General features: G+C 41.5%; 1 protein-coding gene across 5 annotated transcripts; it reads left to right on the forward strand.

Moving 5' to 3' along the window:
• Positions 1-2,825: 2,825 nt before the first annotated feature.
• CUNH12orf4 (chromosome unknown C12orf4 homolog) lies at positions 2,826-22,856 on the forward strand. Of its 5 annotated transcripts, XR_005956854.1 has the most exons (15): positions 2,826-2,900; positions 4,092-4,286; positions 4,546-4,691; positions 5,789-5,970; positions 7,438-7,537; positions 7,617-7,738; positions 8,960-9,066; positions 10,606-10,803; positions 12,319-12,447; positions 13,504-13,572; positions 15,041-15,243; positions 15,349-15,504; positions 18,333-18,394; positions 20,223-20,280; positions 21,510-21,577. XR_005956854.1 is itself a non-coding variant. In XM_041487525.1 (14 exons), the coding sequence occupies exons 2-14, from the start codon at positions 4,109-4,111 to the stop codon at positions 22,680-22,682; spliced, it is 1,653 nt and encodes a 550-aa protein (XP_041343459.1). In that variant the 5' UTR covers positions 2,830-2,900; positions 4,092-4,108; the 3' UTR covers positions 22,683-22,856. The 5 variants fall into 5 exon arrangements, 3 of the variants coding, with proteins under 3 accessions (XP_041343460.1, XP_041343461.1, XP_041343459.1); XR_005956855.1 differs by lacking the exon at positions 15,349-15,504 and having other exon boundaries at positions 2,828-2,900; XM_041487525.1 differs by lacking the exons at positions 15,349-15,504; positions 18,333-18,394 and adding an exon at positions 22,590-22,856 and having other exon boundaries at positions 2,830-2,900.
• The last annotated feature ends 279 nt before the right edge of the window (positions 22,857-23,135 follow it).

Consider the following 23,135-nt stretch of genomic DNA (forward strand, 5'->3'; position numbering starts at 1 on the left):
TCTTATTAATACTTGGGCTAGGGAACAGAGTTGACCAGAACATTTCTTACCTCTTACTAAGTGTCTGTGTCTGTGATGGAGTCACTTCTTTGGGCTTTTTTGACTTCTCTTTTTTCTCCTTCTTTGATTCCTTGAGCTGTGTTCTGGATTTTTTGCTTGAAGGTGCAAAGTCTTCATCTGTTAGAAAACAGCAACAAGCTCTCTTGAGTTTTCCTATATTCCTAAAATTTCATAATTTTCATTGCACTCTGAAAATATATCAAGATAATATTTTCTGGAAACTAATCCTATTTTAAAAGAACACAACAACTATAACTGCGCTATCCTTAAACGTATTTAAAATGAAAATTCAACAGACCCTCTTTTACAAGTACTTTTATGTGAGAGGCAATGATTTCAAATTCTTGATGTACAAGAACACCCCACTTACCATCATCTTCCAAATCCCCAAACTCAGAATAATCAACAACTTTCTTGTTCCTGTGGCAAAAAAAAAAAAAAAAATGCTCTCCAGCACTGGTTGAGGCAGAAAGGGAGGCAGATCCTTTCTGACTGAGCATCTTGATTTGGTAACACTTTTGGGAAGATCATATTTTACAAGGGAAAAAATAGCAATACATGTTCAGGTGGACAGAATCTCAGAATCATGGATTATCCATGAGTTGGAAGGGATTCACAAGGATTATCCAGTCCAGCTCCTGGCCCTGCTCAGGACACCCCAACAGTTCTACCCTACACCCAACAGTTCATCCTTAAGAGCACTGTCCCAACACTCCTGGAGCTCTGGCAGCTTTGGGGCCGTGACCATCCCCTGTTCCAGTGCTCCACCACCCTCTGGGCAAAGAACCTTTTCCTGATATCCACCCTAACTGTCCCCCGACAAAGCTCCAGCTGTTCCTTGAGTCCCTGGGACACAGACAGCAGAGCTAAATCTACAACCAGTGCAACTGTACACAATGGCTTATTAGGAATTGTAGAGGATTTTGTGGACAGTTGGCTAGCTGACAAAGGTCACTATGACCCTGCTGCAACAGCTGCATGGGGGAGAAGTTCGTTAGCTAGAAAAGTGAAGAAAGGATAAGAAAAGCCACAACAGAGGAACCACAAGAATGTAGAAGTAGGCATAGTTAGCTGATAAGCAACTAACCAATAATGAGCTCGCTTTTTGCAATATGCGTTAGCCCTATTAACACTAATATAAATATGTATACCTATTCAATAAACTTTTGAGACTTGCTGATCACTCATATTGCGTGTCGCATTTCTCCTGCCGATCTCAACAAGGAATAACTTGTAGATTTTTTAAAAAGACTCCACACCTTCTCTGGACAATCTGTTCAGTCCTCGGTCAGTGCCCAGGACAGAAGTTCTGCCTCTTGCCCTGGTGGAACCTCCTGGGATCAGTCCCTGCCCGTTCCTCTAATGCCATTTCTGGGCCACCCAGAGCCTGGGCCCTGCTGAGACCCCTCCCTGCACACAGGGACGAGGCTGGACAGCTCCAGCTCCCTCAGCCTTTCCCTGCCAGAGATGCTCCAGGCCGTAAATCATCTCTGCATCCTCCACTGGCCCCAGTCCAGGAGCTCCCTGTCCCTCCTGTGCTGAGGAGCCCAGGACTGGACACAGCACTGCAGATGTGCCTTCCAAGGCTGGGCAGAGGGGCAGGATCACTCCCTGACCTGCTGGCAATGCTCTTCCCAGTGCACCCCGGGACACCATTTGCCTTCTTGTCCCCCAGGGCACTGCTGGCTCATGGACATGTTGTCCACCAGGACCCCCAGGTCCTTCTCAGCAGAGCTGCTGGCCAGCAGGTAACCCCCAACCTGTGGTGATGTGTGGGGCTATTCCTTGTGCAGAATATTGCACTTGCCTTTGTTGAATTTTAGACACTTCTCTGCCCATCTCTGCAACCTTTCCAGTCCCTCTGAAGGGCTACACAGCACTCTGGGGTATCAGCCACTCCTCCCAGCTTTCTGTCATCTTGAACTGCTGAGGGGACATCAAACCCTTTTTCCAAATCATGGATGAGCAATTTAAACAATACTGAGCCCAGTATTACCCCACCTGCAGGGCTGCATCCAGCCCCGAGGCCAGCACAGGAAGGACAGAGAGCTGCTGGAGCCAGGCCAGAGCAGGGACACCAAGGGGATCAGAGGGATGGAGCAGCTCTGCTGGGAAGAAAGGTTGAAGGAATTGGGAGTGCTCTGCCTGGAGAAGAGAAGGCTTTGGGGTGACCTCGTTGTGGCCTTGCAGTGCCTGAAGGGAACCCACAGGAAAGATGGAGGGAGATTCTTGGCAAGGGCCTGGAATGACAGGACAAGGGGCAAAGGCTTCACACTGACAGAGAGAGATTTAGATTGGGTATATGGAATAAATTGTTCCTGTGAGGGCTGGTGAGAGGCCCTGGCACAGGTTGCCCAGAGAAGCTGTGGCTGCCCCATCCTTGGAAGTGTCCAAGGCCAAGCTGGATGAGGCTCGGAGCAACCTAGATAGTGGAGGCTGTCCCTGCCCATGGCAGGGCGTTGGAACCGGATGGTTTTTAAGGTTCCTTCCAACGCAAACCATTCTACGACAGAACCCTGCAGGACACCACTAATGCCAGGCCTCCAGCACGGCCCTGCGGCACTGATCACGACCGCTCCGCTGGAAGGGATAGGGGCCACCCTGGAATCCCCCCGAGGAGATCGGGCGAGTCCCTCGTCCCTCAGCCCCGGCATACGCACCTCCTGACCGGCCGCGCCATCCCCACCGCCGCCGGCGCCGCTTGGCGCCTTCGCTACAGGCGCAGCGCCGAAAGTGCCGCTGCGAATGCGCAGCTGCGATGATGAGAGCGGGTAGGCGGAACATCCCGGCTCCCCCTTTCCCGAGACTCGGTTAACCCGCGGCTGCCCGCCCGGAGCCAGGTGAGCCGGGACGGGACGGGCTGGCACGGCCGGGAGGCTCCCGGTGCCCGCGGGCGCTGCCGCTTCCAGCGGAGGGCATGCGAACACCGGGAGCTCCCCGCGGCTGGGGGGGAGGGGGCGGATGGACTCCCACAGGCCATGTTCTGTCGGCTTTGAGCCTGCGATTTCAGGTCCTCTTTGGAACAGGGGGTTTGTCCCCCGCTCCCTCTGTATCAGCTTCCTCCCCACCTCCTCGCTGCATCGGGGAGCAGCAGAAAGAGCGTGGTCGGGTTTGTGTTTCCCCGTATTTCCCTTTGAATCCCACTCCCAGAGAGGCCGTGACACCGCCTCGCGTTGGTTGTCCTGAGATGTTTTTAAAACTGACTTGTTTCGTCTGTGTCTAACACATATGTTTGTTCACAGAAAAATCCACACCCCCCCCCCCAAAAAAAAAACCCAAAAAAAAAAAAAAAAAAAACCAAAAAAAAAAAAAACCAACAAAAAAACCCCACCAAACCCTAAACCCGTGTTTCCCTCGGGGTGTGGCTTTTAGCACTGGGGCGGGTTCGGCTGAATCAATGTGTCCAGCTTTGTAGGTGGTGTTCAAAACAGGGGGATGTGAATGAGCAGAGGAGCCTTTTGGAGGGTAAAAATACCAGCACGGTTGTCCCAGCCTGTATTTTCACTCTACCCCTTGCATCTCTTTTGGCTTATTTTTAATGCAGGTTACAGAAAGACAGAATCAGCTCTTTCTAAAAATCGTTGCAAACATCTGCTCCCCCACTCCCCAGGCCTTGCACCTGCAGAAAGGAGGAAATAAAATCTGTGTGCACTCTGCAGGATTTCAGCTTTTGAGGCATCCATGACCAGAAGTCAGAGTGTTTCGGTTAATTTTCTATTTATCAGGATTCCCATCTGGCTGCTTCTGCTTTTAAGTCAGGAGATTTATGCTGTAATTTTTAAGAGCAATTACCCACATTTATATATTGACCCACTCAAATACATTTTAGAAGCATTCAATATTTCGGAAACTGGTATTTATGCTTCAGTTCCAGATGCATGTATTGGAAGTCAAAACTGAGTATCTATGAAAATTTGGGGGGTTACGTATTTTTGGCTGTTAATTATTAGCAAAGCCATGGCTTTTCATTACCATTTTTTACTTCTGAATTTACAAAAATGTAATTCTTGTTACTTTCATTTCTGTTGCAGGAAACAAACTCAAGAGGATGAAGCCTGATAAAGGAAAGACTTTAACTAGAGAGAGAGACTATGTGTACAAATTCAGTGCTGGAAATGAACATTTGGTGATTACCGTGCCTCTCAAATTCCCTGTGCAAGAGAATATCAGTCATTTGCATGGACGTCTGATGGTTCTGCACAACCTGCCATGCTTTATAGAAAATGGTATGAACTGATTTCTTAAATTAATCTCACATATCCTTGTCCACAAGTATCTTACAGCTTGCTCTAAGAAACCAAAAGAACAGTGTTTTACTGGAACAGTGTTTACAAAATTGGTTTTTTAAACAGCAAAACATCAGAGAAAATTACTATCAGTGCTAGCAAGGAAAAGGTTTTCAGATGAAAAACTTTACTTACAGGTTTCGTGGGTGATTGTTGATGTGTTCTGTTGATGGACCATTTTCTTCTTGTTACAAAATAGACCTGAAGCAATCTCTTAGTAAATTTGTAGAAGAGGAAACCATAAAAGATTATGACAGAGAAGCTGAAGTGGCTCTGGAAGCAGTGAAATCAGGAAAAGTAGACATCAACCAGCTGGCAGATACTTGGGCTAAAGCATATAAAGAGGTAAGAATAAGGCTGGAAAGTTAATATTCAAGGCTTGTTTTGTGAGTATGTGTGTATGTGCAATCACAGTTGGGAGGATGAAATATTACACTAAAATTCACTGCAATTCTTGCAGTTTTTTCTTTCTATCTGAAAGTGAGCATCGAGTCTTCATCCTACAAGTACTTAGTCAGGTTTTTCTTAAATTTAATTAAGTAGAAAGATAGAAAATGGAGAGGCAAAAAATGGAGGTTTGTTCATTCAACAGTTGATACTCAAACAAAACATAGGTGTAAGGTTTATAGTAGCTTAGAATTAAAGCAAGAGGTAATAAAGTGACACTCCTATCCTAAATCTCAGTAACAGCAATTAAGGTTAGAAGGAGAAAGTGTATAGTTGAGAGAGACTTTTCAGTTCATTGTTTGGGTTCATATTACTATTTCATATTAATTAAGAAGGATGAGGCTTTAGTTGGAATAATGTCTTCAGTTTCACATGGGATCTTAAAAATAGTGGAGTGCAAACGAACTGGAGGAGTTCTACTGAAAAGAAAAAATGAATGACGAACCTGCAGCATCTGAAGAAAAGTTAATAGGAATTGAATTTTCTTCTCACGAAATGTAGAAAAAAATGTGGAAAATTCCATAAAAGGTTTGCAAAACTGGCATTCTTGGGCCGTTCTTTGTTGAATAAAAATGGCCTTTCTTCAATCAGTGTTGTTGATGGAATTCTTAGTGACATCAGCTGTTAGTCATCCTCACTAGCAAAGCATTTCTGTTTGTACAGCTGGTGTTCTGGGCCTTATCTAAAATTCATCAGGTGCAAATATTATTGTGGATATTGCTCTTCTTTCCGAGCTGGTGTTGTGTGAAAATTGGTAATTCCTTACTGTAGTCCAAGCCTTAATGATTCTGGCTTTAGTTGCTTTGAAAGAGAAAGAATGGGAGAGGAGAAAATGGAAAGCTAAAGTAGAATGCAGGAAACTTAAATTAGGGAAGATAATTTATGTATGGCACAGGCTGTGTGTGGGCCCCCATGGTTTTACCCCACCATTATGAGGGATCTTGATATGTCCTAAGAGGTATCTTATCCTTTAAAATCTCTTACATTTTCTTTAGACAACATTAGAACATGCCAAACCTGAAGAAACCAGCTGGGATGAAGATTTTGCAGATGTTTATCATGATCTGATCCATTCTCCAGCTTCTGAAATGCTGTTAAACCTGGAACACAATTATTTTGTTAGCATTTCAGAATTAATAAGTGAAAGGGACGTGGAACTGAAAAAGCTACGTGAAAGGTATTACTTTTTTTTATTTAGGTTTTCCTTTCTCTTATTAAATAGGGGTACATGCCACTGGGTGTGTAAACTCATAGGACAATGTGTGTAGCTTATATTTGTCTGTGTAAACCCAAAGTCAGACAACACTTGGCTGGCACAAGAGTATTTAGAGCAAGGGGGAATGGCTTCAAACTGAAAGAGTGAAAATTTAGATTGGATATTAGGAAGAAAATTCTTTACTTAGGGTATGGTGAGGCCCTGGCACAGGTTGCCCAGAGAAGCTGTGGCTGCCTCATCCCTAGAGGTGTCCAAGGACAGGTTGGATGGGGCTCTGAGCAGCCTGGGTCAGGTGGAAGGTGTTCCTGCTGATGGCAGGGGTTGGAATGAAATGAACATTCATGTCCTTTCCAGCCCAAACCATTCCATGATTCTATGATGTCATTAGGGTCAGCTGCCTTATATTACTTTGGTGGCCTTCTGTTATTTTCAGTGACTAAGGAGAATTTGAGTTTTGATTTTCAGAAAGTGTTGAGTTTGTGTAGGCACACAGTTTGTAGAAATGGGGAGTGGGGCTGTGTAGCCTCATCCCCAATGGGCTACAGCTGTGAAAAGCAGATGAACAATATTGAAGGTAATGAGACATGGAGTGCCCAGGTGCACTGACCAGTCACCAGAGGGACACACAGGTGCAGTGCATGTAAGGTGAGGGGTATAAAAGGTTGGGCTGAAAGGCAAGATGAGAAGATGCTTGCAGCCTTCTGGTGTGATGTTGCTCTGTATGGGTGAACTTCTTTGAAGTTGTGTGGTGATGCTTTGTGTATCATGGTACAGTCACGGCTGTCCTGACTGCGGCATATGCTGTGTTAAGTTTGAGCCCAGAGTTCTCCCATAAGCTTGCATAGCTGCAGGTGGCTCCTTTATCCACAAGAGGGAACATGTTGAGTGTGGATTTTTCTTTTCGTGCCAGAGTAATTTCACTAGGTCTGGTTTAGCATTCTGAGTAGCAATATTCCTCTTGAGCTGTGTGTGTTTAAGCTCACATTAGACAGTGCATAATCAGTTCGTGCTATGGTTTCTTCTGCAGCAAATTGTATATATTTCTAGTTTGGGGGTCAATGTTGCCAGTAAGGTGTTAGCAAATCTTTTTGCTGCTATTGCCTCTTCTCAAGTATGCATACAGAAGAAAGAGCAGTATTATTGATAGAGCTCAGGTGTAATGTAGCTGTGTATTGACTCTGCTGGAATTTATCACATCCCTATGTTGGTGGCAGCTGAGACTGTCCCAAATGAGGGTAGGTGGTGTTCCGTTTACACAGGAGCTGACTTGTGTCCCTGACCCTTAATGCCAGTTTGTGTTGTGGATTTTCATTGCTAAATCTGTGACTGTTCATTCTGTCAGTAACAAACAACCAAATCTGTTGTTGTGTCACAGTAAAGGGTGTTCTGCTGCCAGTCTTCTGAAATCTGTGTTTGCTTCTCTTTCAGGCAAGGAGCTGAAATGGATAAGGTGATGCAGGAGCTTGGGAAGTCACTGACTGACCAGGATGTGAATTCCTTAGCAGCTCAGCATTTTGAGTCTCAGCAGGTAACTAAAATGTGTCCTGCACATCATCACCTTAAAAAGAACACCCACACCACTCAAATTATCACTGCTCTTCTGTCAGGATTTGGAGAACAAATGGACCAATGAATTAAAGCAGACTACTGCTATCCAGAAGCAGGAATATCAGGAGTGGGTGATAAAGCTTCATCAGGACCTAAAGAATCCTAACAACAGCTCAGTCAGGTATTTAATTCCTCTGTGATGCTTAATTTCAGCTGAAATAGTTCAAAGGATTTGCGTTTGCATAATCTTCTAAATAGGATACTATAGTCCTATTTATTATGATGTTATCATATCTCTAAATAATTTGCACAGGATAATCAAAGCATATCAAAGGTGAATAGACCATCACAAAGAAATATGTATCATTTTATGAGTTTCTTCATTGTGTGATGTTACAACCTCTCTGTACCAGAAAGTGTTGTAATGAACTAAAGTACAGCTTGACATGAGTGGAATTTCCTCCTATTTTGCCTTTCTCTCCTATGTCTGTCTTTTAACACTGTTTCACAAAGCTTCCTGTTATCACGTAAGCATGTTCTGGAGAATAATGGTACTTTAAAAAATGGTAACAATGGTTTAACTTAACAAGCCTCTTTTTTCTTTCTATATGTCTGTCACTGGACAACTAAAAAATGGAATTTTTTAGTGTGAGCACTTGTGGAGAGAGTTGAATGAGAAGCTTTTCTCTGAGGAAATGCCAGGGAATTTAGAATTTGTAAATTGGGTGGGATCCTTATTCTTTATCACTAGTACATTGCTGCTTGGCAGTTGAAATCGGTAGAATTGCTTGCAAGCTTATAAGAGATTTTTGGAGGTGAGGCACTTTGAAAACAGAAATGTCTCACTAATGCAGAAACAAATTGGATGCTGTTCTTTCATGTATTAGAAACAATATTTGTTGTGTCACTACCAGACAGTTGAATTTAGGGAAAATATTAAAACTGATACCTGAAATGTTTCCTGGTAGTATGAACACTGTGGAACATTTGATAAGGTGGTTTTTAATCTCGTCTTTTGTCTGGGAAGAAAAAAAGAACTGCTTTATTTAATAACTTCATAAATTAGGTTTTGGCTGCTGTAAATAGGTTGAAGAGAATTCTTTTTATTTTCCTTTTATTCCTGCATTCTTACTATGTTATAGCTAGGTATTGTGACCTATTTTTATTTCTCAGTCTCGGAATGTTTTACAAATGGGGCAAGTAATGTAAATCTAATAGTGAAGTCTCCTCCTCCTGCTGCCAGGAAGGCAAAGGTGAAACCTCCTGAGTGGAGCTCATGCTCATAGGTTTGGTCTCCTGGTTTCCACAGTCCAGCTGAGAAAACTTGGGATAGCTTTCCCAAAGTTGTTGGTCTTGAATAAAAATTAGGATTAACTTTTTGGTAATTTTCTTATTATTTTAGTGATGAAATTAAAGTTCAACCCAGCCAGCTGAGGGAATCTGTGGAAGGAAATGGGAGAATCTATGAAGAGCAAAGGCTGTTAGAAGAAAGCTTTACTATTCATTTAGGTAAGTGGAGTAAACCAAATAACAGCTGGTAATAAATAATGTGTCCAAGGCATGTATTATTTACACTATTTAGCGCTCAGTGTCTATAATCCATAGTTTGGAGTTGTTTTGGTTTTTTTTCTTTACATGTGTAAGAGAACAGCATAAACTGTATGAAGCAATGTCTGAAATAGGTGGAAATCTTAATGGAAAATATTCTAGAAGCAACTTTTAATCCATTTTGGTTGGGTGACTGATGTGAAAAAGCACAACAACAGCAAAGCATTTTGCCTAAAAATGATGCTTCGACTTTTCTTACATTTGGTGGAAAAATGTGCTTACAAAATTCACTTCCTGTGATCAGTATACAGCAGAATAGATACTTGGAATTTGTATTTTTGTTTGTGTAGTAGAGTCTTCTTGAGCTGTTTTCACCATGTTATGTTGTGCAGGAGTGGTTTAGGTCACTTAAAAAATCATCAGCAAAGGCATCAGCTAGAGGAGGTTTGATACAAATTTGCAAAATAGTGGAAAAGTTCAAAGGCAAGGTTCACTCTATTACTATATAGATAAAACACAGAGAGGAAAATTGGATTATAACAAAATCTAAAATTATTTAGGCAGAGATGGGCAGCAACAATCCTCCCAGTATCACAAACTTGGGAACTTGCAAGCTCTGAGAGCATCTCTGTCAGAGGGAAATGCTGGTGCAGCCTCCTGTGCTGCAAGCAAGCTCCAAGGATATCCCCTTAGGACCACTGTCCATAGGGTCATAAGATGATTGCCTTGAGTCATTTGGAAAATGTTCATCCTCAGGTTGAATTGCTGGAGTTTCCAAAAATCCAACAGCAATGGTGCTGTTGCCCTTGGGCCATGGATCAGGTAGGGGGTGTTTCCAGGCTGTCAGGGGCTGACTGATGATCCCCTCCATGCAGCTCCCATTTCAGCCATGCAGGAGTTCCTGGGATGGCCAGGGGATGCCTCAGCACCCAGCTCATTGCACAAATGCTAAGACCTAGCAGGAGTTTGAGCTTGTGGCATGGTTCTGGGGAGGGTGGGGAAGGATACACCACCACACATCAGTATTTCATCCCTAGCCCTGCAGTATTCCTCAGGAAGAACTGCTTCACAGAAAGGGTTGGAAGGGTCTGCCGAGGGAGGTTTGGAGTCCCCATCCCTAGGAGTGTCCAAGGAATGCCTGGATGTAGCACTCGTGCCCTGGGCTGGTGACAAGGTGGGAATTGGGCACAGGTTACACTTGATTTTGGAAGTCTTTTCCAAGCTTAATAATTCTGTGATTCTACAGTGAGAATAAGGCTCATTTTGGGCATGGACAAGTCTCACTTTGTGAAAACACTGCGTTTTTATTGCTACTTTGTGAATTGTTGATGTGTCTGTAAAACTGAATGTGTGGCTGACAGCTTCCTCAGGGTGTTACTGGTTACAGCTCCCTTCCAGATTTTTAGGGAAGCACTTTGTGCCCTTGCATTTCAATCTGAGTTTGGCATATTGCACTAAGTTAGCCTTCCACTGGGATTAAGCCATGTGTGCTCTGTGCAGGAGCTCAGCTGAAGACCATGCACAACCTGAGGCTGCTGAGAGCTGATATGTTGGATTTCTGCAAACACAAGCGCAGTCACCGCAGTGGGGTGAAGCTGCACAGGCTTCAGACTGCAATGTCCCTCTACTCAACTTCCCTATGTGGTCTGGTGTTACTGGTGGATAACAGGATCAGCTCATACAGCGGAATCAAAAGAGGTGAGCCTTTTAATGGAAGGTATCGTGTCAGGGAAAATGAATAAAATAATAAATTAGAATAAAATCTGGCTGTCGTTTCTCACAGAAAAATACTATTTGTAAAATTAAAATTCAGTGGAGGGCACTCATGTTTTGCATATGTTATGGCAAAAGGGTAAAAAATACAAAAAGAGATGAGGATGGGGATTAGTATTGTGCTGTTATCTCTCATCTCTTTCCTATATTTTGTGTCTGGGTAACAAATAATATTGGAGAGGACCCTTCAATATTGATTTAGACAAATTTATTGTAGGAGTTCCTAAATCTTTAATACCAGATTATCACACTGAAACCTATTTGCAAAAATGAAAAAGAAATATGCCTAGATTTTAAAGTGATAGGTAAATATATAAAAATACCATGTTGTTTTGATACTGTGAATGCCATTAAAAATGAACAATAGGAATATGACTTCCCTGCTCCTGGAAAGTTTGATTAATAGCAATTTGAAGTGCGTGTCTTTTGAGTAAGTGGGCACTATTATGGTGTTTTCTATCAAGGTTAACCAAATAAACTTCTGTTTATTCCTGGTTGACTCTCCCACTTGTGTCTTGAAGTTTAACACCACAGTTTGTGGTAATTGGGAGTGGGGCTGTGGAGCCTCATCCCCAGTGGGCTACAGCTGTGCAGGACAGCTGACCAGTATTGAAGGTAATGAGACATGGAGTGCACAGGTGCACTGACCAACCACCAAAGGGTACAGAGGGCACACAGGTGCAATGCATGAACCGTGAGGGGTATAAAAGGTTGGGCTATAGAACAAGAGGGGTGGACACTTGAAACCTTCTGAAGTTATCTGGTGTTACTGTGTATGGGCTGATGCTTACAGCTTTTGCAAATTGTATGGTGGTACTCTGTGTATCACAGCTGACTCAGCTGTGGCATATGCTGTGACAAATACGCTTGGAATGTCTTTTTTTGACTATCACTTGCCATTGTTCTTGCAGACCTAAAAAAAATGCACAGTAGTGCTTGATATTTCCTGGAAAGTTGGAATCAGGCTTGTAGCAAGAAGGAGAGGGAAGTGTACCAGGAAAAACTGCAGTTGCATTTGTTGATTGCTGTTGATGGTTTCCCAGTAGTTTAACTGTAACAGTATTATCTTGTACTTATTTTGCAGGTACTTTCTTTAACTGTTTAAATATTTAAATGAATAACAAAAGGAGAGTATCTGGTTTTATGCTAAATTTTAGGCAATGAGAGAAAACAGAAATTTAAATAATGCCATTAAACACAAAATTGCATCTTGTAGCCACTAGCTAGATCCTGCAGCCACAGTAGAGGGGAAAGTATGGAACCATGTCACAATCTGTCAAATATAATCCTCAATAAATTTTGGAAGAGGAGTCCAGTAGGGCTTTATCTGCTTTTGGAGAGTTTGCCTTTATAGCTGGATTTACTTGATCAGTAGAGTAGAATTACATAAGGTTACTGAGCACAACCTCAGGACATGCATTTCAATCTTTTTTTTCCTAGATTTTGCAACTGTTTGCCAAGAATGCACAGATTTCCATTTTCTTGGAATCCAAGAACAACTTGAAATTGTCCAGAAAGTTGTGCTTAAGGCCAGAGCACAGCGTAGCAGCAAGACAAAAAGACACCACGGTCAGTGACAGCCAAAATTACCCTCCTTGAAATAGAACAGTGGTCAGTGGGATGTTTGTGGGCAGGGCAGAATTGATGCCACTTTTTTGCAGTTATTTAATGTGTAAAATGGAATGTTTGGGTTCATCAAGAAACTGTGTGAAATTCACAGAGAATGTGATGTTCGGGTGGTGTCTTTGCTGCTCCTTTAAAATGAATCAACATATAAAACTCGCATTTTAACAGCATGGGAAGTATATCAGGCCATTCTGCTTTCCTTAGCTGCCTGTAGCAGCACAAACTTTATCTGTCTTTACCTTTTTATTGCCATTTACATTTAAATCTTCAAAAATTGCAGAAAAAGGAGTTTACTACTTTTTCCCCCTTCCTTTAAAGTGAATGCTGAAAACCAAATAAATTGACTAAATGTGTATTTAGCTTTCTTGCACTGACCAAAGCTTTGGGAATGGTTTTCCTTATATTTGTGTTTGCAAATGGCTGGGAAATGCTCTGACCACATGGTGTCAGTGCATTAGGCAGTGCAGTTGTACATCATGTAACTTTTGTTTTCCCTCCAAAGAGCTACTTACGTGATTTAAATGCATCAGGAATGTGAACAAATATGGGTATACAAAAAAACTTCCCTTGAGAACCTGTGTATTGCTCCATCTCAAGGGAAATGGTGAAAGCTGGTTTTATGCTGCTGATTTATGTCAATCTCTTAGGAACAAATTTGTTTGAATTTATTACGTTATTGAAAGTAATAGCAAGATACTATGTGGTTGTGGGGGCAACTTCCGAAGTTTCATGTTATGTCTGAGAATATTGTTTGCTTTTGTCCAAATGAAGAAATATCATGGGATGGTAAGTAAGACGGGCAGGGATTTGTGGTTGGATTCAGTTTGGGGTATATTGAAGACAGCAAAAATTCTTCTACCCATCCCCCTTGCATTTTGGGGACTTTATGCTAACTTCATGGTCAAAATTCAAGCCAGATATCTGTACACGAACCTTTTCATGCCAGAGTGTAATTAATAGAGGATATGATTAATATTTGTTCCGTGTGTTCATATACAGAAAACAGAATTGGTGGGAATGAAGATAAATTAAAGAATATTGAACGAAACCAGTCGAACATTTTACCGGGTGAGTTGTGTGGCATTGACCCCCTCTTCCTGAAGCAAATTGTGTTTTATACGTCCATATTTTTAGCTCTAAAGTCAGAACATAAATTATAAACTGAACCCAAGCTGACCTCAATCAGAGGAGAAGGATGTTCCTGTGGCTGAGGTAGAGAACTGGGTGTCAGGACATCTGGTTTCTATTCCCAGCTTTGCCACTGCATCACATGGTGTGGGGCAAATCACTTCTCTTTGCCTAAAATTTCCTTTTGGAATTTGAGGGTGGAAAAAAGAACTCTGAGCATCTTGGGGGAAAGGTGAAACTTCAATACTAGCAGCTAATTTTGTTTTTGAGAATGGCTATATGTATATCACTGCCATGGTACAGAAAAGCAATTTTGAGTGGATTTTTTAACTTTCAGAAATCCTCTCTCAGGGAAAGTATCTTCTGTGTATATTGTGATGTTTAGTAAGGAAAGCTGCTGTTGAATTTGAAGATGAATATGCCTTTGGAGGGGGGAGGAGTTAAGTCCATACAACCCATGGTTGAGTGAGGTCTTATTAAAATTGATTTCATGACTGTCTTAAATATTTTTAGTATGAGTGGATTATAAATCAACTTGGACCAGATAAATCCAGTTGTCTTGTAGTAGTGGCCTGTGTTACTACTTGTAGGTGGCCACTGCTGGGTATTCCTGCCTCCTTAGGAATCATCCAGAAGGCGTACAGACCCATTCTGCAGCTGTTCCAGTTCAAAGACAGAATCTTCACCTCAGTGGCCAGTGGGAATAGGTTTGAAGGAAGATGTTCATTTGTTGACTGAAACAGCGGGGGCATTGCACACCTGCTTTTCCTTGACTGTACTGTAGACTTTAGATCTTCAGTGCAAAGGAACAATGGAGAGACCTGGATTTCACTGCCTCTCACCTTTGATAAATGAATATTAAGTCTGAAAATACCCCCAACAAGATGTCTTGGTTCCTTTTTTCAAACAACTCTGTAACTCGCCTTCCCACTACTCTGAATTATTTTAAATTCTAATTGTCACTGATCCCTTTGTGTTCCAGTGCCATATCTCAGTTGTTACATAACCCACTATCTTTTTCCACAGGCTCTGCATCCTTTTTTGACCTTTCCGCCTCCCACATCTGTCTCCAATTCTGTGCTTGCATTGTGTATTTTGAGTATTGCACCTCCTCTGGGTTTGTTTTTCTGTTTTGTGCTATATAGAGATCATATCCTGTACTGGCACTGTTATGGTTTATTACACCATGTGGCCATGATGCCAGTGGAACCCATCAAAGCAAGGGAGAGAGGTGTGGGATGGATGTAAAACAGTGACAGTCCAAGAGATTTTAGATCTCCTGTGTACGTCCTCATCTCTGCTGTATATTTCTATTTGCCTTTTATCTTTCTTACACTTCCAAACAATTGGATTTCAGTACAGATCACTACCATGATTTCTTGCCTTCCTGGTTTGCCTTATTGTGCAGGAGAGTTCTACATCACACGGCACTCAAACCTCTCAGAAATCCACGTTGCCTTTCACCTGTGTGTGGATGACAACGTCAGGTCTGTGAATGTGACTGCCCGCGACCCGGCCATCATGGGGCTCAGGAACATCCTCAAGGTCTGCTGCACACACGACATCACCACCATCAGCATTCCCCTCCTGCTGGTGCATGAAATGTCAGAAGTAAGTAAATGGAAACATATGGGCTGGTTTCATATCCTTGGATTTTTGCAAGTGGTGTGTTTCATGCTGATTTAGGCCAAATGGGATGGTTTTTCTCACTCACAGGCTTCTGCCACACCACATGGTACTTGTATCTACATGGTGACCCAAATTGAGGAGCTAGACCAATTAAAAGCATCTCAGCCAGCTGAATCACTCGAAGTTTTTATTCCCACCCCTCCTTTTGGACAATTCACTTCCTGGATCTATCTCACTGCAGTGGTACAAGTATTAATAGAAGATGGGACTACACAGCTGGGAGCTCTTGCTTAGAAGCTCTACCTTCAGAGCTGCTGATGCAGTAGTGATACCAGATTCCCTCTTTTTATTATCATTAGCTGTAAACATTAAAACTAAATTTTGGGAGCAGCAGAACTGGCAAAGCTTGACTTAGAGTTCTGTAGATCTAAACACTACCTTGGCCTTCTGTAAATCTTCTACCACCTCAGCCCTACACAAGAGCAACCAAATTTCACCTTCACTTTGAACTGTCTCTTCCTTCACTGCCTAATTTCTGTCCTTGTTTCCTCTTTAAGTCCCCTCAAATACTGTCTGGGTAAGAGGCAGCATATTGCTGATGCTCTTGGTGTTCTTACTTAACTGTGCTGAGTTTTGTATTTTCTTCTGTAGTGGCACTCTGATGTAGGCCTTGTCTCGCAATCAGCTGTAACATTTCTCAGTGCACAGCAATTTAAAACTATTGGCAGCCTCTTTGTCTCTGTCACAACTGGCTCACAGAGAAGAAAAGGGGTGGGAAAGCAGGGAGTACAGCCATATGCCTTATATCCTGAAGAGCTGGAAAGTCTGTAAACCTAAAGAAATGAGAAAAGGAAGATAATTCTGTCATCCATGTAAGGATATCAGTAATAATTACAGTCTGTTGGAGAGGTTTCTTTTTTAAATTAACGCTTTGATTTTTCACTTTTAGATTCAATATTGCCTTTCCTTTGTGGAAAGTGGCTAACTCACAGCAAGATAAATGCTCACCAGTGGATTACCTTTAACAGTGACACATTTTATAATAGAATTTACTGGAACACAGAGTAGAAGTCACCCTTTTTTGCAGGATCAGGGTCTATTACCATGAAAAGCAAGCAATGAAAAAGGTAAAAAGACACAATAATGAAGCTTCTAAAGGATGTATTTCCGTACATAAAAGTAGACTTTTAGGAACAGATGAGATTTTTTAATGAAATTTTTCATCTGTTGTACTGAGATCTTTCTTTGGGCACAAATGCAAGTAATCAACATGCAGGACAGCAGCCTGGGTCACTCATTGGGACCCAGCTGCTGTGTTTCAGAAATTTATTAAATATATTGACCTTTTTTTATCAAGGTGCCACCTGATTATATTCTTCTGGGTTTTGTTTCCTTTAAACCTGGTTAGTTCTAGCTTTACATATCTGTATTTTAAACTACAACTAAAGCACCTGACCAAGTGTTCAACATGCCTTGAGATGTGTGAAACTGAAGAATTATCTTCTTGTCTAGTGCTGGATTCTTAAAAGATCCTGGTGAAACAATTTACAATTAAGCTGTAAGTCTTTGCAGAGTAAGCAGAAAGTGAGCTGGATGGTAAGTGTGTCTTAAGGCACAGCTGCTTTGTATGACTTGCATTAGCAGCTTGCTTATTACAGTGCTTGGCAGCTGGCTGACCTGATTTGAAACACACAAATCTGTAACTCCTTGTTGAGGGAAAAGTGAGTAATGACAGATTTCTGAAAGTTACCCTGAACCTGGTGCCTTTGGCAGCCGCAGTTCTGACTCTGCATTTACCACCTACAGAAGAACGTTTTTGTGGGGTGGTTAACCAGGAGCCCAGCTGCAGAGATGTTTCCATGCTTCCCTGGGACAGGCATTCATTAGCAGGGTTCTCTGTGCTTTTTCCAAATATTTTCTCCTAATGTAGATGTAAGAGTGGTGTTTATATCCTCACAAAAGTAATTACAGTATCACAGACGGCTTTGGGTTGGAAGAGACGTTAATCTCATCCTGTCCCATCACCTGCCATGGGTATGGACACCTTCCACTCTCCCAGGTTGCTCCAAACCCCATCCAAACTTTCCTGAAATACCTCCAAGCATGGAGCAGCCACAGCTTCTCTGGGCAGTCTGTGCCAGGGCCTCACCACCCTCCAATCTAAACCTGCTCTCTGTCAGTTTGACTGTCTTGATCTCAATGAGGCTGTTAGATTTCATTGTTATTTCTATTTTAAAAAATCAAGAATTCTGTTTTCCTTTGTTTTTCTTATGGCAAGAACAACCAAAACAGATCTCTCTGGTCTGATCATTAAATTAAATGAAGGAAAGAAATTTGATTTGATACCTCACAAAGGCAAAAGCAGGCAAGTTTGATTTCAGGCCAAGTGAGGTGTTACTGATCACTGGAATCTGCTATAAACTGGGGAATTAAATGGCTCTAACAGCAAGGCATTGCTAAAAATGCCAGAGCTGGCACCCTCCCTTGGTAGTTTCAACATTGCTGTTGTCCACACAGCAACAGTGACAAAAATGTGACTCTTCAGTGATCTCAGTCTAGTTGTCTCTATTACCATAATTTAAGACAAAATTGTTTTTTAAAAAAAGAAATGAAAGGAGTATAAGCTGTGTAACAAATATTTATGAACGTAGTTTATGTCCATAGAGAGGTTACTGATGGATGTGTTGACCTCAAATGTTTCTCAGCTGAGATTCATGCCTTTTAAATTTATATCTGCTCATCCAGTGTTTAGGATTTACACAGATGCACTGTGAGTTAAACACCTTGCTAATTCTTACTGAAATTACCCATTGAAGTTTAGTTTGAAATATTTTTCCACATGATGTATGTGGACTTTACTGTTTTACTTACTTGATTATGACATGGTTCTGCAAAGGCCCAAGCCCTAAGCAGCCCCATGTAGTAAGCCTGTCATAAATGAAATGAAAATAAAATCAAAAGGATTGCAGCATATCTTTCTCACTGTGAAAAATATGTGAAAGACCAGTGAAGCTGGTCTCTCCTCCCCTCCTTTTTTTTCTAAATGAGTCAAAGAAATCTTAATTTGACAGAATGATTGCATCTGAAAAAATGTTGATGTGTCTCTGCTAGTGAAAAACACCCGAAGTTCCAGGTGGGTTTTTTTTTAACTTTCTTGAATGCTATTATTCAAAACTCCCTCTAAGAGGTTGGCTGTTTGCTTTTTTGCTTTCTTATGTCCTTCTCTGTACTTTGCATTGTTGCTTAGCTGATCCTCCATTTCCACACCAGAGAAAACTCCTGGTGGTGTGGTGAATTCATGAGAACTTTGGTGTGTGAAGATAGATTAGAATTGAATCACTGCTATGTCATTTTCAGTTCTTGTGGCTTACATGGAGCAACATTGTTATTTCTCTGAGTGCCCACAAAATTTAGTCTCTCTGTTCCTCTAAAATAGTCCAAGGAATGGTGTCATATCCTGCTGTGTTGATCAGTCTTTTTAAGGTTTAGTTCCCATCACTGATTGCTCAGGTGCTCCTGTGAGAGAATGTTCTTCTTAGTGACTTGTTTTTACTAAGCCAAAACAGTGATCAAAACCAGGTGTAAACCTTACTTGTGACAGAAAGCAGTCATGGGCAGATGAGTTATAATAAACACCAAGTGTTGCTTCCAGAATGCTTAAAAATTTAAAAAGTCAAAAGGCAACCACAACAAAAGTATAAACCCAAACTTGTCCAGCACTATTCTGTCTGATTAATGTGCTGTATACTTTAAAAGCAACATGTAGGGATGCAGTGATTTGTATAATGAAGGCTTTATGAAAAGATATTTCAAATTTACTCAGTTTTTAACGTAGAGTGTATTTTGGGGGATTGCAGGAGATCCTCCCACCTGAAGAGGAACTTTGGCTTTCAGTAGTTGTTTAATGAAGTCACACATCCAGTTTCAGTTGTGTTATCACTGAGCATTCTTAGATTACCTTGCCTCTCAAATAACTTTAATCCTGAAATTAATCTTTCTGATAACAACAGATTGCACTGTGTGTTTGACATTTCGAAATAGAACTGGCTTTATTGAATAGAAAAATATGTAAAGCTTAAGTTTGAAAACGTACTTGGAATGATAGATTAGTTTCCACATCTATATTCCTGTATTCAGAGTAGGAAGTGCTCATCTTCATGTTGAAGATTACCGCAGAAACAGATACTGTTTTCTTCTTCCTGAGAAGTGTTTGCAGTTAGTCATTCTGTCTCTGATGGAATTCCATCATCATGGTGTAATTGGCTTTCTAGCATACAACCAAAGAATATTTAATGAACTTTATTCTCAAATTATTTAGCCCAGTGCTTTTAAACCACTGTGGTTTTCATGTCATGTTTTGCTATTTAAGTTTAGGTAAGGATTTGCTGGCTGTTGCTATCTGAAACTCCTTCATCAGATGCAGGTGATTTGCTTGTTCTCACTCTTCCCCTAAATGCATCTTGAGGAGGAAGAGCTTCTTCCCATTCCAGTATTAGAGGGAGGGTTTTACTGAAGGTTGTGGGTATGCCAAGAAATACTAAACAGAACCAAGAACAGTTAGAAGTCATCATTGTGCTTTCAAGATTTGGTCAGGAGCCTGCCTTTGATTTGCTGAAGCATGAACCTGACAATTATCAATTGAATATTAGACTTTTTTTTGGAGCTCCACAGGAGAATCAAACAGCCCAGTTTCCAGTGGGTTTGACAGCATTTTTATTCAACACCTCAGTTAAAAAATGTTTAATATTATTCTGACACTGGCTCTCCTAGCAATAAGGAGTGGTGGTGCTTTTATGGTCACCTGTAAGGTATGTACTCCTGCCTAGAATGTTCTAAAAACTACGTCCCAAATGCTGCTTGAAAATTATGTTCTAGGGCAAAAAATGTATTGCTTTTAATAATTCCCCTATTCTTGCTGGTTAGATTTGTGGGGCATTGAGGCTTTTTATTTCTTCATTTAGGAGATGACCATTCCATGGTGCCTGAAGAGGGCAGAGCTCGTGTTCAAGTGCGTCAAAGGTAGGGGAGTGGAGCCTCAGTGGGTTCTGGGGAGCCAGTCCAGAGCCAGGGACATGAATTCATTAAAGGGCTGGAGCAGCTCTGCTGGGAGGAAAGGCTGAGGAAATTGGGATTGTTCAGCCTGGAGAGGGGATGGCTTTGGGGTGACCTCATTGTGGCCTTCCAGTGCCTGAAGGGAACCCTCAGGAAAGATGGAGGGAGACTCTTGACAAGGACCTGGAGTGACAGGACAAGAGGTAATGGCTTCACACTGACAGCAGGTTTAGGTTGGATATTAGGAAAAAATAGTCCTCATGACTCAGCATGGTTTTCTGTCTTTCTAAGTGGTGTTTTTACTTTCTGCATTTTTTTTGTGCTGCACTTAAGTAGTTGAACCAGTCACTTTCTTTCAACCACCTGTTTGAGGAACCTCTTCCTATAGTAATTGGCCTCTAGTTCACAATGGATATATCATCTATATCATCCACTTCTATTAAACAAGTATTTTTCTGAGTCTCCTTATTTGCCACAAGAGGATTCCTGTGGCCTTTGGTAGTTCATTACTTGAGCAATAAATGAGTGCTGAGCTTTTTCCCTATAGAATCATAGAATTGTTTGTGTTGGAAAGCACCTTAAAGATTTTAAACCCCTGCCACAGGCAGGGACATCTTCCACTATCCCAGCTTGCTCAGAGCCCTATCCAGCCTGGCCTTGAACACTTCCAGGGATGAAGCGTCCACAGCTTCTCTGGGCAACCTGTGCCTCCCCTCACAGGGAACAGTTTCTTCCTCATATCCATCTAAACCTCCTCTCTGTCAGTGTGAAGCCATTCCTCTTTGTTCTGTCACTCTGGGTCCTTGTCAGGAGTCTCTCTCCATCTTTCCTGTGGGCTCCGTTCTGGCGCTGGGAGGCCACAGTGAGGTCACCCCTGTTTCTCAGTGAAAGGAAGCATGGAAAGAACTACTGACACACTGTTTTGAGAAACCCTCACTTCTGCTGTGTATCTCTGTGCTGCACAGATGGACTGATAATTCTGTCCTCAGTGTAGGTATTGTGCAGAACTCATCATTTGATATTTCTACATTTCATTCAGATTGCCCAAGTCTGATTTAAAGGCAGTTGAGGCCATCCCTAATTAAGGCAGTTCAAGCCCTACTTGCATGTGAAAGCTCCCTCACTGCCTGCTCATGCTGTAACTGCTGGGGAGTATTGCACAGGTACTCCAGACAGTGTCAATGCTGGTTTTTTAGGTTTCATGATGGAAATGGCCTCGTGGGATGGAGGAATTTCTCGGACTGTACAATTCCTGGTACCACAGGTAGGTGAAACCAAAGACTTATCCAACCTAGGAGACTGCTGGTAAAAAGTCGCATGTCAGCAGATCTAGTTGTGATTTTTTTTTTGCACTTGCCTGCTCCTTTTGAATGAGTTAAATGAATCTATCTAGTTTTGTTTCCTTGCCTATAAAATAGGAGTAAGGGTTGATTTATATTTTTGAATACCCAGTAGTATTTTTGAATACCCAGTAGAGAGGATGCTAAAATTTCAAACTGAGAAATTCACCTTTACAAACAGTGAATTCATCACCTTTGAAAAAGGTACTGTTTTTCCTGTTAATTACTTAATTACATTAAGTAATTAATTACTTAATTACATTTTTCTGTTAATTACTCTGATGCGCTAACCTTGTGTTACATAACTTGAGTTGTTTATTAGTCATATTGTCTAACATGGAAAGCTGCAATGCAGAAAGTTCAGTCATGCTTTCACAAAAAAATAATTACACCAGGTATTTGAAGTTAGTTCTGATTTAGATTCTGAAATTATTTAATTTGGAGTTGTAGCTGATCTTCAGAAAAAGGAAGATGTCCAAAGATGGCCAGCATGAGGTTTGTTCTAAAAAGCAGTAAAAGTAGAGTTAATGTTAGGAAAGGAGTAACGTGTATTTCTTGACAAATTAGAAAGTTGCTGAGCAAGGAGGAAGCCACAAATAAATTCCAAATTTGAAGCTAGTCTTGAAATGCAGAGAGCAGGAGTCCTGTAGATAACAAGCAGCACAGTCCTGCTTATGTTTGGCAGAAGTAATCAATCCCTGGAACAATAAATCAACTGGAAATGGTTATGTGGGTGTGTCACATAAATATACAGCCAGTATTTTTAGGTCAGTCTTTTAACTGAATTCAGTCGGATTATAACATGGTTTGAAAATTATTTTTGTTATCTTCTGAACAGCATCAATTCTCAAATACCAAGAAACAAGATTGAGAGAGACTTAATTCTTCCAAACTACAAAAAGACAAAGCTTACCTGTGTGTTGTTGTTTTTCCCAGACAATTTCAGAGGAAATGTTTTACCAGCTGAGTAACATGCTGCCACAGATCTTCAGAGTATCCTCCACACTGACTCTGACCTCCAAGCACTGATTTCTGTGGGGCACTAACCTGTATCCTATCGGCAGAGGATGAGATTAAGGAGATTCTGGACTAGAATGTCTCTTTCCTGTGGACTGATGACGCCAAAGTGGCATTTGTTGTAATTTCAAGAATTGTGTTGTAATAAAAGATAAATGTTGTCTGTTCTTGGCTGGTAGCAGCTGATTTTGACCTCTTGTTTTGTTTCAGTACAGGATTGATGATTAATTCCTCACCTTTATCTGAAAGACATTCATTATAACTTGTAAGAAATCTACAGAAATATGTAGGTAATTCTCATACACAGGTAGTAGCAATAAGAGCTTATGCTAGGAGTAGGGTCTTCTGGCTTCTACAAACATTTGCTGCATTTTCTTAGTGACTTTTAGAAGAATGTGGAGCACATCAGAATAACCAATGGAATTTGTCATAGTGTCCATGGAATAAAATGTATTACTGCCTCAT

The sequence above is a fragment of the Pyrgilauda ruficollis genome, unplaced genomic scaffold, assembly GCF_017590135.1.
Source record: "Pyrgilauda ruficollis isolate IOZ18807 unplaced genomic scaffold, ASM1759013v1 scaffold80, whole genome shotgun sequence".
Lineage (NCBI taxonomy): Eukaryota > Metazoa > Chordata > Aves > Passeriformes > Passeridae > Pyrgilauda > Pyrgilauda ruficollis.

What these genes read in the sequence shown, in the direction of transcription:
- CUNH12orf4 (XM_041487525.1), top strand. Translation starts at nt 4,109, where the DNA reads ATGAAGCCTGATAAAGGAAAGACTTTAACTAGAGAGAGAGACTATGTG. An exon ending in GGGCTAAAGCATATAAAGAG is followed by an intron (nt 4,692 to 5,788) that starts GTAAGAATAAGG and finishes CATTTTCTTTAG; the next exon opens with ACAACATTAGAACATGCCAA. An exon ending in CCAGTCGAACATTTTACCGG is followed by an intron (nt 13,573 to 15,040) that starts GTGAGTTGTGTG and finishes CTTATTGTGCAG; the next exon opens with GAGAGTTCTACATCACACGG.